The following is a 20,551-nucleotide window of genomic DNA, read 5'->3' as shown; positions in this document are numbered from 1 at the left end:
AACAGAACTAGAAAAGATCACCCTGAGTGTGGTAACCCAGGCCCAGAAGGACAAACATGGTGTGTACTCAGTCATAAGTGATTATTAGCCACAAAGTAAAGGAGAACCAGGGCTACAAGTTATAGATCCAAAGAAGCTAAGTAACCAGGATGGTTCAAGGGGGAATGCAAGAATCTCCCTCAAAAGGGGAAATAGATTTTTGAGGGTGAACTGGGGGTGGGTACTGCCTGCGGGGACAGGAGGGAACAAGTGGGGGGTGGGGAATACTGAAATGACTAGAACTGGGGAGCATTTTGGGGGTGAGGTGAAAACCTAGTGCAATGGAAATTCCACAGATTCTATAAGAGGAACCCTAGCAAAGACCCCTTGTAACGGGGGACACAGAGCCTGAACCGGCTGGCCATCTTCTGTACCAGGCAAGGCCTAAAGTAGAGGAATTGGGACACCAACCCAGCCACAAAACCTTCACCTCCAGTGTATCCCCCCTGCAGTGCTTTGGTACCAGAGCTGAGAAGAATCGTTATCAAAGAGGCCAGAAAGACTTCATCCAGCAACTGATGGGAGCAGATGCAGAGACCCATAGCCAAACACTAGGTAGAGCTCAGGGCCTCCTGCAGAGGAGGGAGGAAGGATAGGACTAAAGGGGTCAGGGACACCAAGAGAACATGGCCCACAGAATCAACTGGCTGGGATTCATGCGGGCTCGAAGAGATCGGAGAGCCTGCAGGGGTCTGACCAGGTCCTCTAATGTCTGCTATGGTTAACTTGCTGTTCTTGTGATATCCCGAACAGCGGAAGCGCGGGCTGTCTCTGACACTTTTGCCTGTTTGTGGCACCCTTTTCATCCTACTGGGTCTCCTTGTCTAGCCTTGATATGAAATTGGTGCCTGATATTATGGTAGCATAGTATGCCATATTTGGTTGATGTCCTGGGAGGCCTACTCTTTTCTGAGGGGGTGGGTGAGCAGAGAGGAGATGGGGGTGGATACAAGAAGAAAAGATTTTAATGTTGAAATTAACAGTTAAAAAGGTTTACCAACTTCATTAATAATCAATTTGATTATTAACCACTATTTTAAAAACATTCTTGTACTTCTGCCATCTATGGGACATCTACTACCACATCACAGGAATATTTATACGTGAACCATGCGACAAGGTCTTTGAGGATGAAATTTCGCAGTATACAATACCTCGGCTCCCCCCATCCATTTGGGCTCATCGGGGAACTCAGCACACAAAACATCTTCTGACTGATCGGTCCCCAAGACGTGGTAGCAGAGCTTCTGGTGGAGATTGGTGGACGTCTCTGTCCCTGAGGAATAAAACATATTCGCTGAAATACAGTTGGCAGTTTCAAGAAAATCTCCACTACGTCCATCACACAAGGCTAAGAACATTTCAAAGGTTGAGTGTATGGCGGCAGGACACAAGGTTAACAGGCAAGTCAGTCACACTCTTACACACCAGCAACGAATGAGGAATTGTTACCATAGCAACCAGAAAACTCACTATACATCTAACAAAGTATGTACAGGGCCTATATAAGGAAAATTATAAATCATCCCAAAGAACTAAAATAACTAACACAGAGAGAAACTCCACGCTCATGGAGCAGAAGGCTCAGGACTACCAGCACATCAGTTTCTCTGGATCTGACTCCAGATTCAAGGATAGTAAGCCGTGGATAGGGACCGTCCTGGCGGTTTCGTTTGTTCTGACTCCCCTCAATGATGGAGTGCTACCCTGAAATGTTAAGGTAAAATAAATCCTGTCCTCCCTCAAATTGCGTTGGTCATGGTCTTTATCCCAGCAACAGAACCCAAACTAAGACATGAACAAACTGATTCCAAAGTATACGTGGAGGAACACGAAGATTCAAAATAACTATGAAGAACAAGGTTGGGGGACTGAAGCTGTACAACCTCTAGACTTGCTGCCACCTGGGATAGCAGTGTGAACTAACAAGAGGTACCTACTACATAGCTACCAGACCCTGAGCGCACTCAGACACTGGTGGGCAGTCAGGAGCTCTCACAAATGCCACAGGCTTTGGAGGAAGATGGTTCTGTGGTTTCTCACCCTAAGATCTGGCAGCTGTGCTACTTAGAACTCGTCACAACGTCTGCACAGAGATCTACCTATGATAGCAACTTGGCACATAACCGCTGAGACAAGGAAACCACCCAGGACAAAGGAAGGAGACAGGCAGGCATGGTGGTGCATGCCTTTAGTTCCAGCATTCGAAAAACAGGCGGATCTCTGAGTTCGAGGTCAGCCTGGTCTACAAAGTGAGTTCCAGGACAGCTGTGGTGGCTTGAAAGAAAACGGCCCCCAAAGGGAGTGACTCTATTAGGAGGTGTGGCCTTGCTGGAGGAAGTGTGTCACTATGGGGGCGGACTTTGAGATCTCTTGCATAAAGCTTCCCTGGGTGTGACACTCTCAGCTGCAGCATGTCCGCCTGCATGCTGCTGTGGCCCCATTCATGATCAAAATGGACTGAACCTCTCAAACTGTAAGCGAGCCCCCTTAATTAAATGTTTTCTTTATAAGAGTCACCATGGTCGTGGTGTCTCTTCACAACAATAAACCCTAAGACAACAGCCAAGGCTACACAGAGAAATCCTGTTTTGAAAAACTAAAAAATAAAAATAAAAAAAAAATAAAAGGTTGGGCTGGAGAGATGGCTCAGAGGTTAAGAGCGTTGCCTGCTCTTCCAAAGGTCCTGAGTTCAGTTCCCAGCAAACACACGGTGGCTCACAACCATCTGTAATGAGGTCTGGTGCCCTCTTCTGGCCTGCAGGCATACACACGGATAGAATATTGTATACATAATAAATAAATATCTAAAAAATAAATAAATAAAAGGTGGAGGGCAAGAATCATGATGTATGGAACTAAGAATTAAGGAGAGGAGCTGATTTGAAGAGGCTATATTCTGTATATTCGGTACAGCGCCATCTATGAAACTAAACCAGACAAAAAAGGCCAGTGTGCCCAGCACAGTGGCACAAGCCTATGTCTCCTGTACCTCTCGGCTAAGACAGAAAGATCTAAGTTCAAGGTCAATTTGGGCAACAGTGAGACCCTGTCTGAAAAGGAAAAAAAATTAAAGATCAGGGGCCACCAGGCACCAGGGAAGGGAGAAAGAACTAGGTAGAGTTCAAAATACTTTCGAGGCACTGAAAATCATCCCCGCAACACTGCACTGGGGACACGCCGTAACATGCCATAACATGCACAGGATGTACAAAGTCAAGAGTACACCTAACCCAGGAGCGGTACACGCCTTTAACCTCAGCACTCAGGAGGCAGAGGCGGGTGGATCTCTGTGAGTTCACGGCCAGCCTGGTCCACAGAATGAGTTCCAGGACAACCAGGGCTACACAGAGAAAGGTTGCCTTGAATATCCAACAACAACAACAACAACAACAAATTAAACCTAATATAAACTACAGACTCTGGGTAAAAATGATGATGTGTTACTGAAGATTTGCTAATTATAAGTTATCAATTATTCCTCACTCTGGTAAAGACACCAAAGATACATGTGTGTACCTTTTAATTCTGCTATGAATTAATGAATTAAAAAAAATGTTAGGCACCAGCTGCCTATCACCATAAAGTAATTTGTGTATATTTGCTGATTTTAAAGACTATTCAGAGACTAAACTTTATCTTCTCATTGCGAAAATGTACTAAGCTATCAGGGCAATAAATAATATTACCAAAATGTAAAAACCGCTTTATAATCTTTAAGGACACTCACTCTTTAAGAAACGCTGGTAGGAAGCACAGTATGAACTGCTTATGTCAATCATAAACCCCTTCATTACAGTCTGAGAGACTTTTACATACCACACCAAAAAATAAAATAAAATAGGAACAGCAAAATGAGACACGGCCTTCTTAAGCCAATCAAATGACTAACCTACCTGCGGCCTCCAGGCTGCCACTGCACCTGGGGCTGCATGCAGTGGATGAATGGAACCAAATATAAAATAATACACAATGTGAGAGTATGTTTGGTAACTTGATCGCTGCTGCACTGTGAAAAGGTTAGACACGCAATGTCAATCAAAGGAGCTTCCTTTTCAGTCATAAGAAGCCGCATGGTCACATACCGTCACTCTTCCCATCCTGCTGCGGGTATGAGTTGTAGAACATCCCCTTGCCATCATGGGTCCAGGCCATACAGGTGAACTTGACTCTCTCCAGCACATCAGGAAGCTCTTTGGCACCATCGACTTTCATGAACTTGATCGTCACCCAGTCTGAGCCACTGGCACTCAGACCATAGGCAAAGTATTCACCGTCTTCACTGAAGGCATAACCTACGGGGCACAGAGGTAGTCAGATGTGGCATATAACTGTTCATCTTGCCCGCTGTCGTCGTCCACACTACCAGAGCTGCCTGAAATAGCCTGGAGACTGAACATGGCAATGGAGGAAACAGGAAGCTAGTAGTGAGCAAACCTGGGCTCAGCTGACGTCTGGAAGGAATTACCATTACGACGACATGGTCCCTTAACCTCCTCAGGTCATACTTTCTTCCTTTAGAAAATGACGCCTTGGATTATATGCCCATTAAGATACTTCCATTTTGAAATTTTTATAAGTCAATGGGTAGCTCAGTTAAAAGCAGAGCTCATCTGGGACAAGCAGCATATTTTATTTATGCCCTAAAGGGAGTAAGTAGGGGGAAATCTGCCTTTATAGTACTGACTAAATTATGATACATAGCATATACCAGAATTAAATTGTACCCATTAAGTAACTTTTGGGATGGACTCCAAAGCATCTGAGATCAGTCTATAGCCTCATTTCGGAGCATTACTGGCACCATGACATCACAGGCCCAGGTAAACATAGCTGGAGGGTTTGCAAGGAAGGATCCTGGTGTGCACATTCCGAAAGAAGCAGAAAGCACCTCTCGGTGGACTGTCATGCCAGGTCTAAGTCCTTGGGGACCCAACAAGGCTCCCATCCAACTTGCAAAAGTTTCTTGATAAGTGGTCATGCTTTATGTTGGCTTTTATAGTTCATGCTATCAAGTTATCCTCGTAGAGTAAGATTTAGATACCAGTGATCCTCCTGGGAAGCTTGCTAAACTTTATTGAGGATCTAAAATTTATAGGACGCTCAATTATTATCATGGAGCTTTAGTTAGTAGGAAATTACCTTAAAATCTGCTAATACACTTATTGAAAATTTTCATGGAAAAAGAAAAAAATTATTTTGATTAAAATCATACGTAAGGAATCATATGCAAGGTCTCAGGCCTAATTCACCTTTGTGTCAATCATGTCCTGATTTGCAGCGGACGCCTAAAGAAACCACTGCCCTGTATCACTGAGGTGAGAGGTACTGGACACAGCCCTCCCAGATGGGCTGCGAGGCAGACTTCAGTAAAAAAACACACAGATTCTAATACAGAATACGCGACTACCTCGGAACCATAGCATTAAATTAATTCTAAACCACAGGCTCAGATTCATGGAAATACTAATATGGATAGTCGGTGCCTCACCTCCAAAACAGTTACACACTAAGCCTAGTTGGGAGGGACGAAGAGGACCACCAAGTAACAGAGGCACAGCTAGAAACGGCAGGAAATACCTGCAAAAAGGTCTTCGTACGGATCCAGTGAAACAGGTCTATCATTCCCTTCCTACTAAGTGGCAGACACCACTGTTCAAATTGCACAGTTCTAGGGAGTCAACCTGCACTGTGCTTTGGCATAGACCAATGGACAGTATAGGAGAGACACTGAGCCCTCCTCCTTAGGAACAGCTGGCATATCAAGAAGTAATTTAACCATGAAATTACTAAACCAGAGGACTCAAGAATAACCCACTTTTTCCTTATCCTAAAAATCCACTCATAGCACAAACCGAGGTTTATCTTCTCTACAGCCTGCAGGAGGCAACACCGGGAGCAGTTATTGCAGACATGGGGCACCAGCAGGCAAGATGCACTTAGACTCGGGTTGTATGGCAACCTCTTCAGAGACAGGGTACTAAGAGGTTCAATTCCACAAAACTGGGGGTTTTGCTTTTAATTCTAACTGTGAACTACCTAGGCTTTAATACTCTGATCACTCTCCCCTGTTTATAGCTGAACATTCCTTGTACAGCTGGAAGTTTCCTGCAAGAGGGTCTAAGTGTTTCTTGTCAGATGGGTCTCAGATGTTATGGGAAATGATAATGCTAATTCAACATCCCAGAAGTGAATCTGGGTCTAGTGTGACTTATTCTCCAGTTCTGTTTCATGCCATCGGGGTGAGAAAGATGAACGTGACTATCCATGTGTTCTAAATACAGTATGCAAAGTTGGCTTTCCTGACACTGTGTGCATCTGCTCTACAATATGGCTCACACCCAGCTTAGAATCTCAAGACTTCAGAGCTCCAAGTGGCGCTGCAAGGACTCCCAAGGGCCCCTTACCTCGGAGTGCTACTGTGCCATCATCCGACAGAGTGTTGGGGTCGAGGAACACCCTGGCTTCCCCCTCTAAGGAGTCCTGCACATACAGCACACGCTGGTTCTGCAAACCTGTATTGTAAAAATAAAAATACCTGGGGACAGAAATTCCCTGTATTTAGCTGTGGTATTTTCCTTTTGTGGAGAAGAATCAAACACATGAAGAAGCAAATTTCACAAGACCATACACAGAAAGAAATAGGTGCAATCAAGCTGAGACAGGGACAGCAGATGAGATGGAAGTCCCTCCGGCTTCCTATGTGACAGTTTGTTACTTGAATGGCTTTCTTTCTGTATGCAAATAATTTACTGTAGTTTGGCATGTGAGCTGGAGACAAATGAAGACCAGTTGGCTAAAAATAACACTGGCAGGCAAATACAGCCGTACCTACTTCTTCTAAATGGAGAAGAAAGCAGATTTCCCACTGTAGCACTCTGGCCCGCTTCCACAGCCTGGCTGGCCGCCAGGTATGAAGGTCATCACACTTCTACAGAGAGAAGGGGCTGTGCGTTCAGACTCCGTGGGCCACAAAGTCACCACGCTCACCAAACAAACGGGCAGGACTGTGTTCCAGTTAGACTTAATTATAAAAGCAGGTGGTAGCAGGGTTTGGCACACTGGCTACTTTGCTGCTATCTGCGTGAGATGGGGAGGCCCTAAGATTCCAGAGTAAACGTGTGAAGGTACATCCAAAAAACAATAGATCATGTCCAAGTGGCTGCGAGAAAGAGATAAACCGGAGGGCTAAATTCACAAGCTCCACTTTGTGACCCATTCTTGGATCGAAAAAAGTACATATAATAAAATGTCCTCGGGAACTACGAGCCAAAGATAATATTAGGTGGAACCAAATCTCCCCTGTTGTTTATGAATCACAGGCTCACCAACTAACCACAAAAATGAGGATTCTCCATAACCAACTTTCACAGGCTATATCACTGCCAAGTGTCTTAACTGCTATTTTATAAATATGAATGAACAGCACTTCACAGTACAAAAACTATTCTCAGGTTCAAACACAACAATCGCTTCCTTTCATAAACTGGTAAGTTAGTGCAAAGGTGCACTTCATTTGTTTGACACATGACCTCACTATGTAGCCACAGTCTGGAACTCACAGGGACCCACCTGCCTCTGCCTCCCAAGTGCTCGGATTAAAGGCTTGCGCCACCACACCTGACCTGTACATGGCCATTCATGGGAGCTGTAGAGATTTAGAGATGGCTGAGTGTGGAAAGTGCTTACTGCATGAAAACCTGAGCTGGAATCTTCAACGCTGACATAAAAGCTAGGCACTATGGTTCATGTCATAACCCAGCACTGGTAAAACTCCAGGGTGTGAAAGGGACCCTGTCCCTCAGTAGGGGTAGAGGCAGGGAGTTGTGGTGAACAACTTTACTCCCAGACCCCAGAATGCAGAGGCAGGTGGATCTCTGTGAGTTTGTGGCCAGTCTGGCCTACACAGTGAATCCCAGAACAGTCAGAGCTATGTACAGACCCTGTCTCAAGGAAAACAAAAGGAAGGGTGAAAAGCAATAAAGGAAAAAAAACCTAATGTCAGCCTCTGGTGTGTGCACATCCCCTCATTCTCCCACACACCAACGCATACACACACCTCTCTCTCTCTTTCTCTCTCTCTCTCTCCTCTCTCTCTCTCTCTCTCTCTCTCTCACACACACACACACACACACACACTTTAAAAAAAGAAAGAAAGAAAGAAAACACCAAGCTGGAAAGGAAAGAGGGAAGGCATGCAAGCACCCTCACACACCGCTTTCCTTTCTTGAAGTGGCAGCTGTACTTGGGGTAGTCATACAGTTCGGTCATTCTCTCCTTGTATAATCCTCGGATTGGACACTGTTCAAGAAATGGCACCGTGATCTTGTTCTGTGCCTCCACGAAAGCCTGCAGAGGATTAAAAAGGACAAAAGGCAAATCAAATATAAAATGTCCCATGTGAAACATCATCCTTTAGCATACATCAGCAAAAGTGTTACTTCTGAGGGTGGATGGATCATGAGGTTGCCTGTAACTCAGTCAGTAGGACCAGTGACTTCAGAGAGAGACAGAGACAGAGAGGATGTGTGTGTGTTCTATGCTAGAGGTATTTCTAGACTGGTATGGGCTACAGAAGGATATCCTATTTCAATAACCAAGCAAAAAATAATTTTCCCCTTGATACAACTGGCTCTTACATGGTACCACCTCAACTAATGCTTACAGGGCAAGTATCAACTTATTAACGTCTCACCTTTAGAGAAGATTCTTTTATCCTTCCTCCCTCCCTCCCCAGCCTGTGTGTGTGTGTGTGTGTGTGTGTGTGTGTGTGTGTGTGTGGTGTGTTCGTGCACACTGTGGGACAATGCTCTTGTACACTGTAAAGATTTGTCACTAGTACTGGTTTAATAAAACACTGATAGACCAGTAGCCAGGCAGGAAGTATAGGCAGGGCAACCAGACTAAGAGAATACTTGGAAGAGGAAAGGTAGAATCGCAGTCACCAGCCAGAAAAAGATGAAGCAAGATGAGAATGCCTTATTAAGAAAAGGTACCAAGCCATGTGGCTAACCATAGATAAGAATTATGGGTTAATTTAAGTTAGTTATTAATAAGCCTGAGTTAAGAGGACAAATAGTTTATAATTAAGATAAGCCTCTGTGTGTTTCCTTGGAACAGCTGCGAGACTGGGTAGGATACAAACTTCCATCTACGAGAGAGAGAGAGAGAGAGAGAGAGAAAGAGACAGAGAGAGAGAGAGAGAGAGAGAGAGAGAGAGAGAGAATCCCACAGCACCTACAAGGAGGTCAGAGGATGTTTTTCTCCTTCCATCATGTGGGTCCCAGGACTGGAACTCAAGTCAACAGGCTTGGTAGAGACAAGTGCCTTTGCCCACTGAGCCAAGTCTCCAGCCAGAGCAGAGTCTTTTATGAGGCCGAATTCCATAGAAGAAAGCTAGATTTTGGAAGTGGCTGGAAAACTATCCAACATTATACAGCTAGGGAGTGAAGCTGGCTTCTGATCTATGCTCTTAATAAACACACTACATGCAGCTTAGTCATATCCTCAGACTTTATTTATAAAGTCCCAAGGGTTCAGCTTAAAGCCCCCGGTCAAATTTTGGAGAAAATACCTAGGCAAGCATTTCAATGACTTTGCTTTATCATATTATCTAAAACCTACCACTATGTCAACTCTCATCAGAGAACTTCACTAAAATGTGCAATTGAAAGTTATTTAGATTTAGAAGAATGGAAGTGGCTCTGGGTAAGAATGTCAACAATCATGGTTTATAAGAAAAGGAAAGGGGCTGCAGGAAGTCGGGAGACCTCGGGGATGAAGGCCTCATCCTTGCAGTCAGTTGTAGCCTGTAATGCAAAGTCACAGTTTAGCTAGCACTTACCGATTGTACAGAATACTGGGTTTCACCATGGCTTCTTCATACATGCATATAATGTACATTGAACTAATCACTAAACCCCATTACCCTCTCCTGTCTTCATTTGCCTAAGTGCCCCTGTAATTCACATCTGGGTGTCATTACAAAGGAATCAAGTGTAACTGTACCGGAACTATGTTCAGTGGGCTTCATCAGATGTCTACAGGCAGAGGAGCAACCGGGGGAGGCCAGGAAATAACTGAGCACGTGATGTCCTAGATGGCAAAACACAGCATCCCCTTCAGTCCATTTCTGGATACAGCTTAAGCTGCCGAGGCCCATCCAGGCTCCAAGTGCTATTTTAAAAGGACAGATAAGTCTGGGTTCTCCTACTGCAATCTCACGCTGAGAGAAGTGGTGCCACAACCCATTAATGTTTATGACTTCAAAGGAGAAGAATGCTGCATATGAATACAGTGATTAACAAGGTTTTTGTAATTCAAGAAACATAATTCAAACAAACTAAAATTGAGTCCCTCACAATATGACTCTCAGTTGTTTATTGCTATGGATGGGCAAACTCTGCTCATCTCTGGGCTACAGAGTCAGACTCTGCTCAGAATTAGACTGGTTTGGCCCTGCTCTGCTTTTGGAAGGTCCTTCAGCTAAGAAAGATGTGTGGGTGTGCACGCGCATGCGTATGTTTGTGTATTAATATTGTGCATGTATGTGTGTGTGGACATGTACTACATGTCTGTGTGTTGTGTAACAGTTTCTTCCTAGATTAAAACATTGCATCCTTCAGGGAAGCTCTTTAAACAGGAAGATAAACTCAAAAACTCCTCAGGAAGTCCCTGAAACTGACCAGATTCACTAAAACCTGTCCCTTCCAGAGCAAGCAGAGCCAAGCTGCAGAGAAGTATCTCAGAGGAGTCCAGCTGCCAAGACTCACGACAAGCTGAGCTGCAAAGATTCCTAGACCAGACCAGCTGCCCGAAAGAAGGAGAAATCAGTCAAGCTGCTTGGAATAGGTTGAGACCAACTGAGGCACCTGGAAAAGATACCCTAAGCTGCTGAGCTTCCTGTAGGCTGTGCAGTATGCTCCAGGTACCCAGCTCTGTGAACTGTCACTCATGCCGGGGTGGGCTTTGGTGAAGTAGCTGCCTTTGAGTCACTTCTCTCCTGTAAGTAACCCCAATGAAACTCATGGCTCACCCAGCTGGACTTTGGTGGTGTCCATACTCTGGTCTACCGTGAGCAGACAAGAATGTTGCATCTCCCCCGGAAAAGTTTTGTCACACAATAACATGTGTAGAGATCAGAGGTCAACACTGGGTGTCTTCCTCAATTGTTCTTCATCTCGTTTTTTTTTTAAGACAGGGTCTCTCACTGAACTTGGAGCTTTTCAATAGCTAGGCCACCTGGCTGACAAGCGGGAGGCATCTTCCTGCCTCTGCCTCACTAGCGCTGAGATTCTTGGTGCTGGATTCTTTTATACAGGTGCTGGAAACTCATGGTTGTGTGGCAAGACTTTACCCACTGGACAGCTACCCAGTTCCTTTATGTTTATAAAGGGTTTGGATAGAGGGCTGTGTAGGTGGGTATTGCTCATTGGTAGAGCACTTGCCTAGTATTCGAGACCCTGAGTTTGATCTCCAATACTTGAGGGAAAGAAAAAAGGAGGGAAAGAGGGGAAGAGAAGGAAAAGAAAAGAAAGAGGAGAAAACAAACGAAGGAAGGACAAAGAGTGAACCAAAGATGGGGAAAGAAGACAGGACTGTGGTGACAAAAGCAGTTACTATGTGGCCCTGCAGTTTGCTGACCCCAGCTGGCTCACCAAGGGTGAAGGAGGAAACTGATTTTTATATAATCCACACAGAAGCAACTGTTTGGAGATCAGTGTCCAAGAGTGTGGCCTAATTTTATTAGGGAAGGGAACACTATGCTGCTTCAAAGACAGAGACAGAAGTGAAGTGTTAAAGCTACCTGGTAAAGTCACCCATCAAGTGGACCTCAAACAGTTTATTCTTCTTGACTATATTAAAATAAATTTATGTATGTACGTGATACATATCATAATAATGACTATATTAACAGTATAGTAGAGCCTGAGATTGCTTTATACTAACAACAGGAACAGTGGCACATAGATACTGGATGTGGAGATGAGGGAGAAGGGATGGGTGGCCGAGCCACCTGTGAGCTTTTCTGCCATCCATGGGGCATTCCTCGGGGTCTAGCATGCACTAACACAGATCTTGGCACAGGTGATGGAACTGAGGCAAAATCTCTGCCATCACGGGGCACACAATCTACTGAGATAGACACAAAACAAACTGTAGAGTTGTCCAGCACTCAGCTCAGTGGAGCAAGGCTGCCGCTCAAACGACCACTTATAGACCACGTTAGTCCCCGTCCCCGACTGCTCTAATTCCTCCATTGCTGGCTTCTAACAGGCAAGGTAACACAAGGGTTGGAACTAAAACTGTTGAAATCCTTATAACAGTTTGACACACTGACATTTTTGTCATGTTTTATAATGGCCAACCCTGCTTTGGAAATGTACAAACAAAAACTTGAAGACACAGAAAGAAGGTGTTTACTCCATCAGGAGGCCAGGGAGGGAAACTCCTGGAGAAGGAGGGAATGTCCTCAACTGAGGTCTGAGAGCTTGGGAGAGTTGCCAGACAATGCAGGGCAGAGGTGTGGCAAAGGCAACAGCAGGTAAGTGGCCCTGGCAAGAGAAGAGCCTGACAGGTGTGAGGAAGAGAAAGGCCAGCATACTGGGAATGAGCAGGAGAGGAGGCACCAACTGAGGATGGATGACCGGTGTCCAGGACGCAAATATAAAGGTTTAGTCTTTCATCCAAAGACAAATGAGCCACAAGTGAGCACGGGCACAAGAAATGCAGTTATCTTCTTAAAGAGTACCCCACTTTCACAGAGAACGCACTATGGGACTACAAAAGTGGAGAGAGACCCAGGCGGGAGACTGAGGCAAAGGTCCAGGCTAGACTCAAGTCAGTGGAGCAGCTGTACTCGGAAGGAATGGGAGCATCCACGACCTGAAGTAGAAATAAAGATGAGACACAATGTACATCAGTCTGCAGTGCTAAGGGCAACTCTTTTAGAGGGCCCTGCCAAGTTATTCTAAGAAGGGAAACAGTCTGAACCATAAGCAGGACTCCCAGAAAGCTGAGAACCTGGCTGATACCCCCTTCTCACTTGGGGTGCTCACCTCTGTATATCCAGCCTGGCACCAGGCTGCACTCTGGCCTCAGAGAGTCTGGGGAGTCAGTGTTCAACAGACTATGATAGTCACTGTTTCCTGCTGCTTCTCTGCCCCGCCCCACACCCCAGGACCACAACAGGTGCTCCCCACTGTGAACACAGCCTAGCTGTCCTCACAGGGACGGGACATGCAGCTGCTACCCTGAGCAGAATCATGCTGCAAGGGATTTTCAACCAGTCCAGTTTTGTCATCTCCCACCCACAAACATTAGATGACTACTTTAAATAGAGCAATATTTAAAGACTGACGTCTTCCAAGTCAAATGCTGAGATGCAAAACCCAGCAGTAAAGCTCACCGTCATCCCTTCTTCATAACTTAGAGAGCCCTTCATGGGGGTGGGGGTGGGTTTTCTGTAGAGCACTTTAACTTGTCTTTCCTGGGATGTCCAATTCTTTTGCTCTTAATTACATACAATATATATTGTACATACATATATAATAGTTCTGACTTCTTGATCTAAAAATAAGTTTGGGAGAAGAGAGGTCAAGGGTGAGGGTAAGGAGAGGAACATAGCCAGGTGGTTTGGGAAGATGTGATGTGATAGAGTGAAGGGAGTTCAAACATTGCTTCTCCATGGGGGGCTTCGGCCACCACAGTATAACAAGTAGAATGTACTAAAGTCAGTGAGACACGGCCCCTTAAGACAGGATATGCGGGGAGCCTCTGCATTCAGAGGGGTAGTCACTGAGACACAGTCCCTTAACATAGCATATTTGGGGAGTTTCTGAAGGGGTCGTCACTGAGACACAGCCCCTTAACACAGCATGTTCGGGAAGTCTCCGAAGGGGGTCGTCCCTTAACATAGCATATTCGTGGGTCTATGAAGGAGGTTGTCACTGGGACACAGCCCCTTACCATAGCATTTTCGGGGAGTCTCTGAAGGGGGTAAAAACAAGGCTTTTTTTCTGACCCGCAGATGAATATATTTGTTTATTCAAAGCAACAATCTCTCCTCACCTTACTTGCTTTGTTATTATGATATTTACAATGAAGCCCAGGCTATGAGCAGTGCCCACACCTGTAATGCCAGTACCTGGGGAAGCAGAGGCAGATAAGTCATGAATTCCAGGCTGGCCTAGGCTACAAAATAAGACGTAATAGAAGATATGGGTGACAGAAGGGGAGAGGGGAGTTAGATCTGCGGCACACTGTGACTACATTTACTCAGCAGGCAGGCACGCCCTCATCTGAGGTAGAGCTTGTGGAGTGCATTCTTAACACAGCTAGAATGTAAGAGCAAGGCTACCTAGATAAGAGTGGCTGTGTTTGGGAGCTGAAGACTCTACGACCTATCTGTGACCCGACAGTTCAGGCTGTCCCTGACACACTGTACTTTTATAAACAAAATAATCAAGACTGATGGTAAGAGCCACGGAGACAATCTCATCACTATCTCACTAGACAAGGAATCAAAAGAAGCCACCTTCAGTGGGAGGAGTAAAATGGAGGCTATCGGGGGTCAGACGTCAGGGTGGTGGACAGTGGGTGTCACTGAGAAGATGTTGGTCAAAGGACACGAAGGTTCAGTTAGGAGGAGAAGGCTCAACAAATCTGGTGTATCCCGGTGACCAGAGTTGATGACAGCGCTGCACACCTGAAAACGGGCTAGAGGAGACTGTTTCCACCAGAGCAATGGTATGTAAGGGAATACGCTGCACACCTGAAAACTGGCTAGAGGGGACTGTTTCCACCAGAGCAACGGTATATAAGGGAATACACTGCACAGCTTGATTCGGACACTTGCAACCTCTAAATGCACGAGACCAGGTTGAAAAGAGCAAACAACTGACTTTTAACCTTGCCAACAAAAACACGTACACACTTAAGGAGGAGGGATGTAGATCCACTACTGATTGGCTTATATGAAGACACGCATTCTTACTTTGACTTTCTAAGATGAGGTCTAAACCAAAAATGCGGTTCACTAAAAGAAGACACCCCTTCCACAATTCTTGCATGAATGAATAGACATGATGCCCACCGTGACCCAGTAACTAAACGTCTCCACATAGCATGGTGTGCAGCAGAGAGATGAATCAGGGACAGGACAGGACACAAGCTACAGAAGAGCAAGGGAAGGAGAAGCCACCTCCAGGGCAGGATGTGGCCTGCAGGCCGTCGAGTGACCAGGGGTTCTGGGGACAGGCCCTCCACAATCCTGCCTTTTCAAATGCCACCATCAAGTAAGGACAGTGCGCCTACATGCCACAGACTGGAGTAATTCCTGCTGCACAAACCATCGGCCCTCCACACCCCCCTCGGACTCATGCATCAGGAATCAAAGAATCTGAAAAAAACAACTGCATCTTACTAGACACATACAGGCTTCCCCCTCCCTCATCAATACTCCTTAACCAATACCTCAGATATTTGCGAAGGTCTGCACGAGGTCTTGCAGGTGATCCGGGGTTGGCTGCAGTGCACAGGTAAAGTGCAGTCACAAACCATTTTACCCTGGGAAACTGAGCATTCAAAGGGTCTGGTGTTCGTGGAAGGCCTTGGACTCAGCCCCTGCAGATGCCCAGTGATTATCATAATTAGCAACTAAACCAGCTTCTGGAGGAAGTGGCTGGTGTCCAGCAAGGCCTGGCAGGAAACCACATCTAGCCAGAGTGCAGAACTGAGTGTCTGGAAAGCCAGTGAGGACACACATGTGGATCCCTTCTACTCTGGCAGAGCCCAGCAGTTCCTCCTCCTTCCAAAGCAGGGCACTCACAGACAAAAGCAGCCCAGGGACGGCAGAGCTTGCACGCAAGGCCAAGAGACCCAGGACCTGAAGGGGCTCATGGTCAGCGGGCCACATGGGCCCCTCAAAAGCCCAGCTCGTCTCCCTGCAGGGTTCTGTTTACCCCTGACTCCGCTTGTTTTCTCACTTGTTAGTTACTGTCAACCGAGGGGACAGGAAGGAGAAACCCTGGTTTGACCAGAGAGTCAAGCACCATTCATCACCTAGTCAAAGCTAAAATTGCCATCTCATTTGGGTCTGAGGCTTTACTGACCAAAAGTCTGGTAAAGAAATTTAAAATTCAATCCTAAATACCCAATTATTAAAAAATCGAAACATCCCAACACTTGCGAGGCAGAGGCAGGCAGATCTCTGTGAGTTTGGGCCAGCCTGGTCTACAAGAGCTAGTTCCAGGACAGGCTCCAAAGCTGCAGAGAAACCCTGTCTCAAAAAACAAAAAAATAAAAAAAACAGAAGAAAAATTAAAACAGAAGACACATCCTCTCCTGAATAATCAATAAGCAAATCCAACACACAGTAAGTATATTTGGAAAATAAAAACAAGACATGGAGCAGGAGATACGGCTCAGTGAAGTGATTTGTGCAGGCTGGAGAACATGGGCTGGGACCCACTCACTCAGCTTGGCTCCGGTCAGCCTGTATAGGTGAACTGGGGAGCTGCAGACTGAGCAAGAGTTGTCTCAAAAATGAGGTAGACACATGTGACAATTTCATGTGTACTATCTTACATGGAAACATTATCTGTTCTTTCTCTCTGTGTCTCTCTCTGTGTCTCTCTCTGTCTCTCTGTCTCTCTCTCTCTCTCTCTCTCTCTCTCTCTCTCTCACACACACACACACACACACACACACAATTATAAATTAGAGAACTGGCCAGAAAGTGTGTGTGTGTGTGTGTGTGTGTGTGTGTGTGTGAGAGAGAGAGAGAGAGAGAGAGAGAGAGAGAGAGAGAGACAGAGAAAGATTGACTGACTATTGGAAGCTAAAGATCATAAAGTGTGCCCAGCAAGTGATTCTTCTAGGTACCTTTAGGAAAGAAAGCCTGACCCCTGCTGGCCAACCAGAGTATCTACTCCTCAGATCCCAGGCCAGTGCAGAATCCTCAAGGGAGAAGCTGCAGCTGGGGTAAGGTTTACCTGCATGACTCTCACAGGCACTGGCAGAGGCCACTTGCTCTAGCCCACAGGATTTTATTAGAGCTGCATAGGGGAAGGGCTTGGGACTGAGTGCACTGGATATGCTGAGCACTGAGAGCAGAGATCTAGCTCACGGTGCTAATGACGAGCACCTGATTCAGGGAGGTGCCCTGTACTCCCACAGAACGCCAGGATGGAAAGCAACCAACAGTTCTGCCCTCAGTCTCAGACTCTAAAGTCAGCTCGTGCCCCACGAGGCCTTATCGTCTGCACCTGCTCTTACTCAGGATCCAGGGTCCCAGTGCTGGCGGCACCTCAGCTGGAGCAGCGCTCCAATTCCATGCTGGCTCCAGTCTGTGCTATCTCTCTGCAGTTCTCTATAAGTACACCCAGTTCATCTGAATGGCAGTTTTCCAGCAATTCTTGTCTAAATAGATGGGAGGTAAACACTGGTAGACAGATCACTTCATCTTAGGAGGCAGCAGGCTGTAAGGACTGTGAAACAAAAAGAACAAGACCTTCTGTCCCTACCACCACAGCAGCCAGCTAGGAAGCAAGAAATGACCTAATGAACAAAGAGCCCGGTTCCAGAAAACACCACAAGCACTCCCAGATCAGACCGAACCTGAAAACACACATACCCTGGGCTCCACGAAGCAAAACTCTGCTACAAGCTGCTTTCCTTGGGGTTCAGCCATGCTAATCACAAGGCCTGACAGTTCTAGGAGCCCACAGTTTGCTGAACAAGGTGAGAGCGGTCACCCAGAACCAGGAGAGGCTGACAGGAGCTTGTTCCAGGGCCGACTGAGAAGCCTAAAAAAAATGTCTACAACAAAGAACTTATCATTGAGGAAAACTACACTAAGCATTCATTTTTATTAAGAGAGCCTGGGACACAATTATTTATTTATTATATATACAGTATTCTACCTGCATGTACGCCTGCAGGCCAGAAGAGGGCACCAGATCTCATTACAGATGGTTGTGCCCCACCATGTGGTTCCTGAGAATTGAACTCAGGACCTCTGGAATAGCCACTGCTCTTAACCTCTGAGCCATCTCTCTAGCCCCAAGCATTCATATTTTAAAAAGAAAAAGTAACTAAGAAACTTATGAGTAAAAATTTTAAAAGCCAAAATTTGTAAGTCAAAGAACTTTTTTGCTTAAAAGAAAAAGTACATTCAGCCTCAGCTCTAGTCAAACTAAAGGGGAGTGAGGAGACAGAGTTCAGAAGGGACACAGAAACAACTCCATAGGGAGATCGCGGAGCACAGCGCCCAACCTCACACTAGCAAACTAAAACGCCTTGGTAAAATGGACAGTCCCTGAGAAATACCGGTGGTTAAAACTGATCCAACAGAAGTCCCGAACAGAGTGGTGGAAAACTTCGGGAAGGCTCAAAAGTTAATCATAACATATGGAGTTGTCCCACAGCTCTACGGAGGAGGTCTTCAAATCCTCAAGAAGCGGGTAACTCCCATGCTCTGTAAACTGCCCACTGGGAGTGCGGGGATGAGCACTTGCTAAGTGCCTGCAACTCTGATGAGAGGCTCCAGCCCATTTAATCATTTAATTTTCACAATTATGTGAGGTGGTTTTCTTCAAATTACACCGAGGGAGAAAAGAGTAAAAATATGACCACACGACCACTCAAATTGTGGAGCTAGAATTCATCACTGTTTTCACCTCTAAAGTTGTTCATTTAATGACTACATATTACCACTCGGATAATCAGATCCCAAGGTCTGTAAGGGTTCTAGGAGTTGCTGGACACCATAGGGTAGAAAGAAAAATCTGGAAAGGAAGACCAAGTAAGAAGCTGATAAGCATCTAGATGCACAACCAGCCTACAGTGGGCATGGGTGAAAACAAGAAGAAAGGGGAGCGTATGCAGGCACAGCTGAGTGCCCAAGATTCGTGGTGACTTAAGAGCCCAGATCCAAATACTCAGGTTACACAGAAGTCCAAGTGTTTTGATACCTGGGCTTCCCCAGTGAGAAAAACTAGCTCCCACCCCCCCCATACACACACACACTCCTACACATGCTGGGTTTTACAAAGATGCTATATATAAGAGAGGGAGTGTAGCAGCAGGGCCTGGCAAGTGGGCCCTACATAAACCTAAGGCGGCCACTACTTACTCTAATCATTGTCTTAGCCCCCTCGGAGTCAGTATTCCTGGGCTTCCTAGATCTTAAAAACTAAGAATGGGAACTGAGATTTCCACCAAAGCAGGGCACCTCAGAAGAGGAGCGTCCGTGCCTTCCACTGGTACCTCCAGTGTCGTCCACCGCAAATGGACGAAGAGCAACTAAATGTAAATATGTGTGTGTGTGTGGGCAGGGGGAAACAAGAGGTTGAGAGGCAGTTCCCTTTGCATGGGACCTTTCAGTTCTTAGTCTGGGGCTGGAGTGACTGGGACCTGCACGTTATGCACACATAACCAGTGAGCGGTGGGACCTGCACGTTATGCACACATAACCAGTGAGCGGTGGGACCTGCACGTTATGCACACATAACCAGTGAGCGGCACTTATAGCCACCTGATGCCAGCATCTCAGAGAAGAACCACAGACCACGGGGAAAACATAAATGCTCCACGCCAGTGTCTTTACACATCTTTCCAGTGCCTTGGGGTCGGCTTTGCTACCAAGGAGTCTGCTCGGATGGTAACCAAACGGGACTGAAGTGCGAGCTGCCACTCAAGGTCCCCTCAGCACTGACCTCTAAGAGCTCCAAGGCATCCCTCTAGTTCACATCACCCCGGGCACCTCACAATGGCACACCGCACACCACAGCCTTGGTACGGGGGCTGAGGACAGGGACAGGGAAGGTGAGGAACAGGGGAAGAAAGATGACAGAATGAGACTCGGGGCAGCGGCCATCTACTTCCCTTCCTCGGTTCCCACCGCACCTTTTCTCCTCCCACAGGAGAGCCAAGAGCAAGCACTTGTGTGGAGGTTGACTGACAACCCCCCCCCCCAGGGGGGTTACAGTTACTGGAACAAGGGGCAGAGGGCTCCATCACTGCCGACAGCCTTAGTAGGGGTGATTGTACAGTGAGTTCCTACACAGAAGCCTGCCTGCTCCGAGTGCGGCCCTCAGCCCATCCCTGCAACCGCCCTCAAATCCTTGCTGGGAATTCCTCTCTTGCCTGACTTGTCCAGAATCGGTTTCTATTGCTTACATCAAAAACTCTGGTACAAGGCCAGTGAGCTGGCACACACAATCCTGAGGACCTGAGCTTGACACCCAAAACACACATACACACAAGCGTTAATAATAAAATTAAATCACTCAAAAGCCCTGGGACAGAGGCAGACAGGAAGAAAGCGAACCAATAGGGAAGGAATCGCTGGGCACCAGCAACTTCCTCATACCTTTGACAGTTTCGCCAGCGAGAGATCAAAAGGAATTTGTACCCGAAATATGCAATCTCAAGTGTGGGTTTAGGTAAAGTATGTTTACAAACGGACCCTGGCTACACACTCCCACAGGAGGTAATGAGCCATTTGCGA

At 46.3% G+C, this 20,551-nt stretch overlaps 1 protein-coding gene across 1 annotated transcript in view; it reads right to left on the bottom strand.

The window, feature by feature from the left end:
• LOC121449983 (prolyl endopeptidase) overlaps nt 1-20,551 on the bottom strand; it is a 104,300-nt gene that overhangs the window by 69,335 nt on the left and 14,414 nt on the right. Inside the window, exons 3-6 of the mRNA XM_041654631.1 lie at nt 8,255-8,388; nt 6,447-6,577; nt 4,125-4,334; nt 1,194-1,315 (exon numbers count right to left, since the gene is read on the bottom strand). Coding sequence (XP_041510565.1) covers nt 1,194-1,315; nt 4,125-4,334; nt 6,447-6,577; nt 8,255-8,388 — 597 coding nt within the window. The remainder of the gene's footprint in view (nt 1-1,193; nt 1,316-4,124; nt 4,335-6,446; nt 6,578-8,254; nt 8,389-20,551) is intronic.

This window comes from Microtus oregoni, unplaced genomic scaffold (assembly GCF_018167655.1).
Source record: "Microtus oregoni isolate MIOR12 unplaced genomic scaffold, Mior012 000006F_ref0000085, whole genome shotgun sequence".
NCBI classification, from domain to species: Eukaryota; Metazoa; Chordata; class Mammalia; order Rodentia; family Cricetidae; genus Microtus; species Microtus oregoni.
The sequence above is the reverse complement of the archived record's forward strand: the minus strand, read 5'-3'. Positions and strand labels throughout refer to the sequence as shown.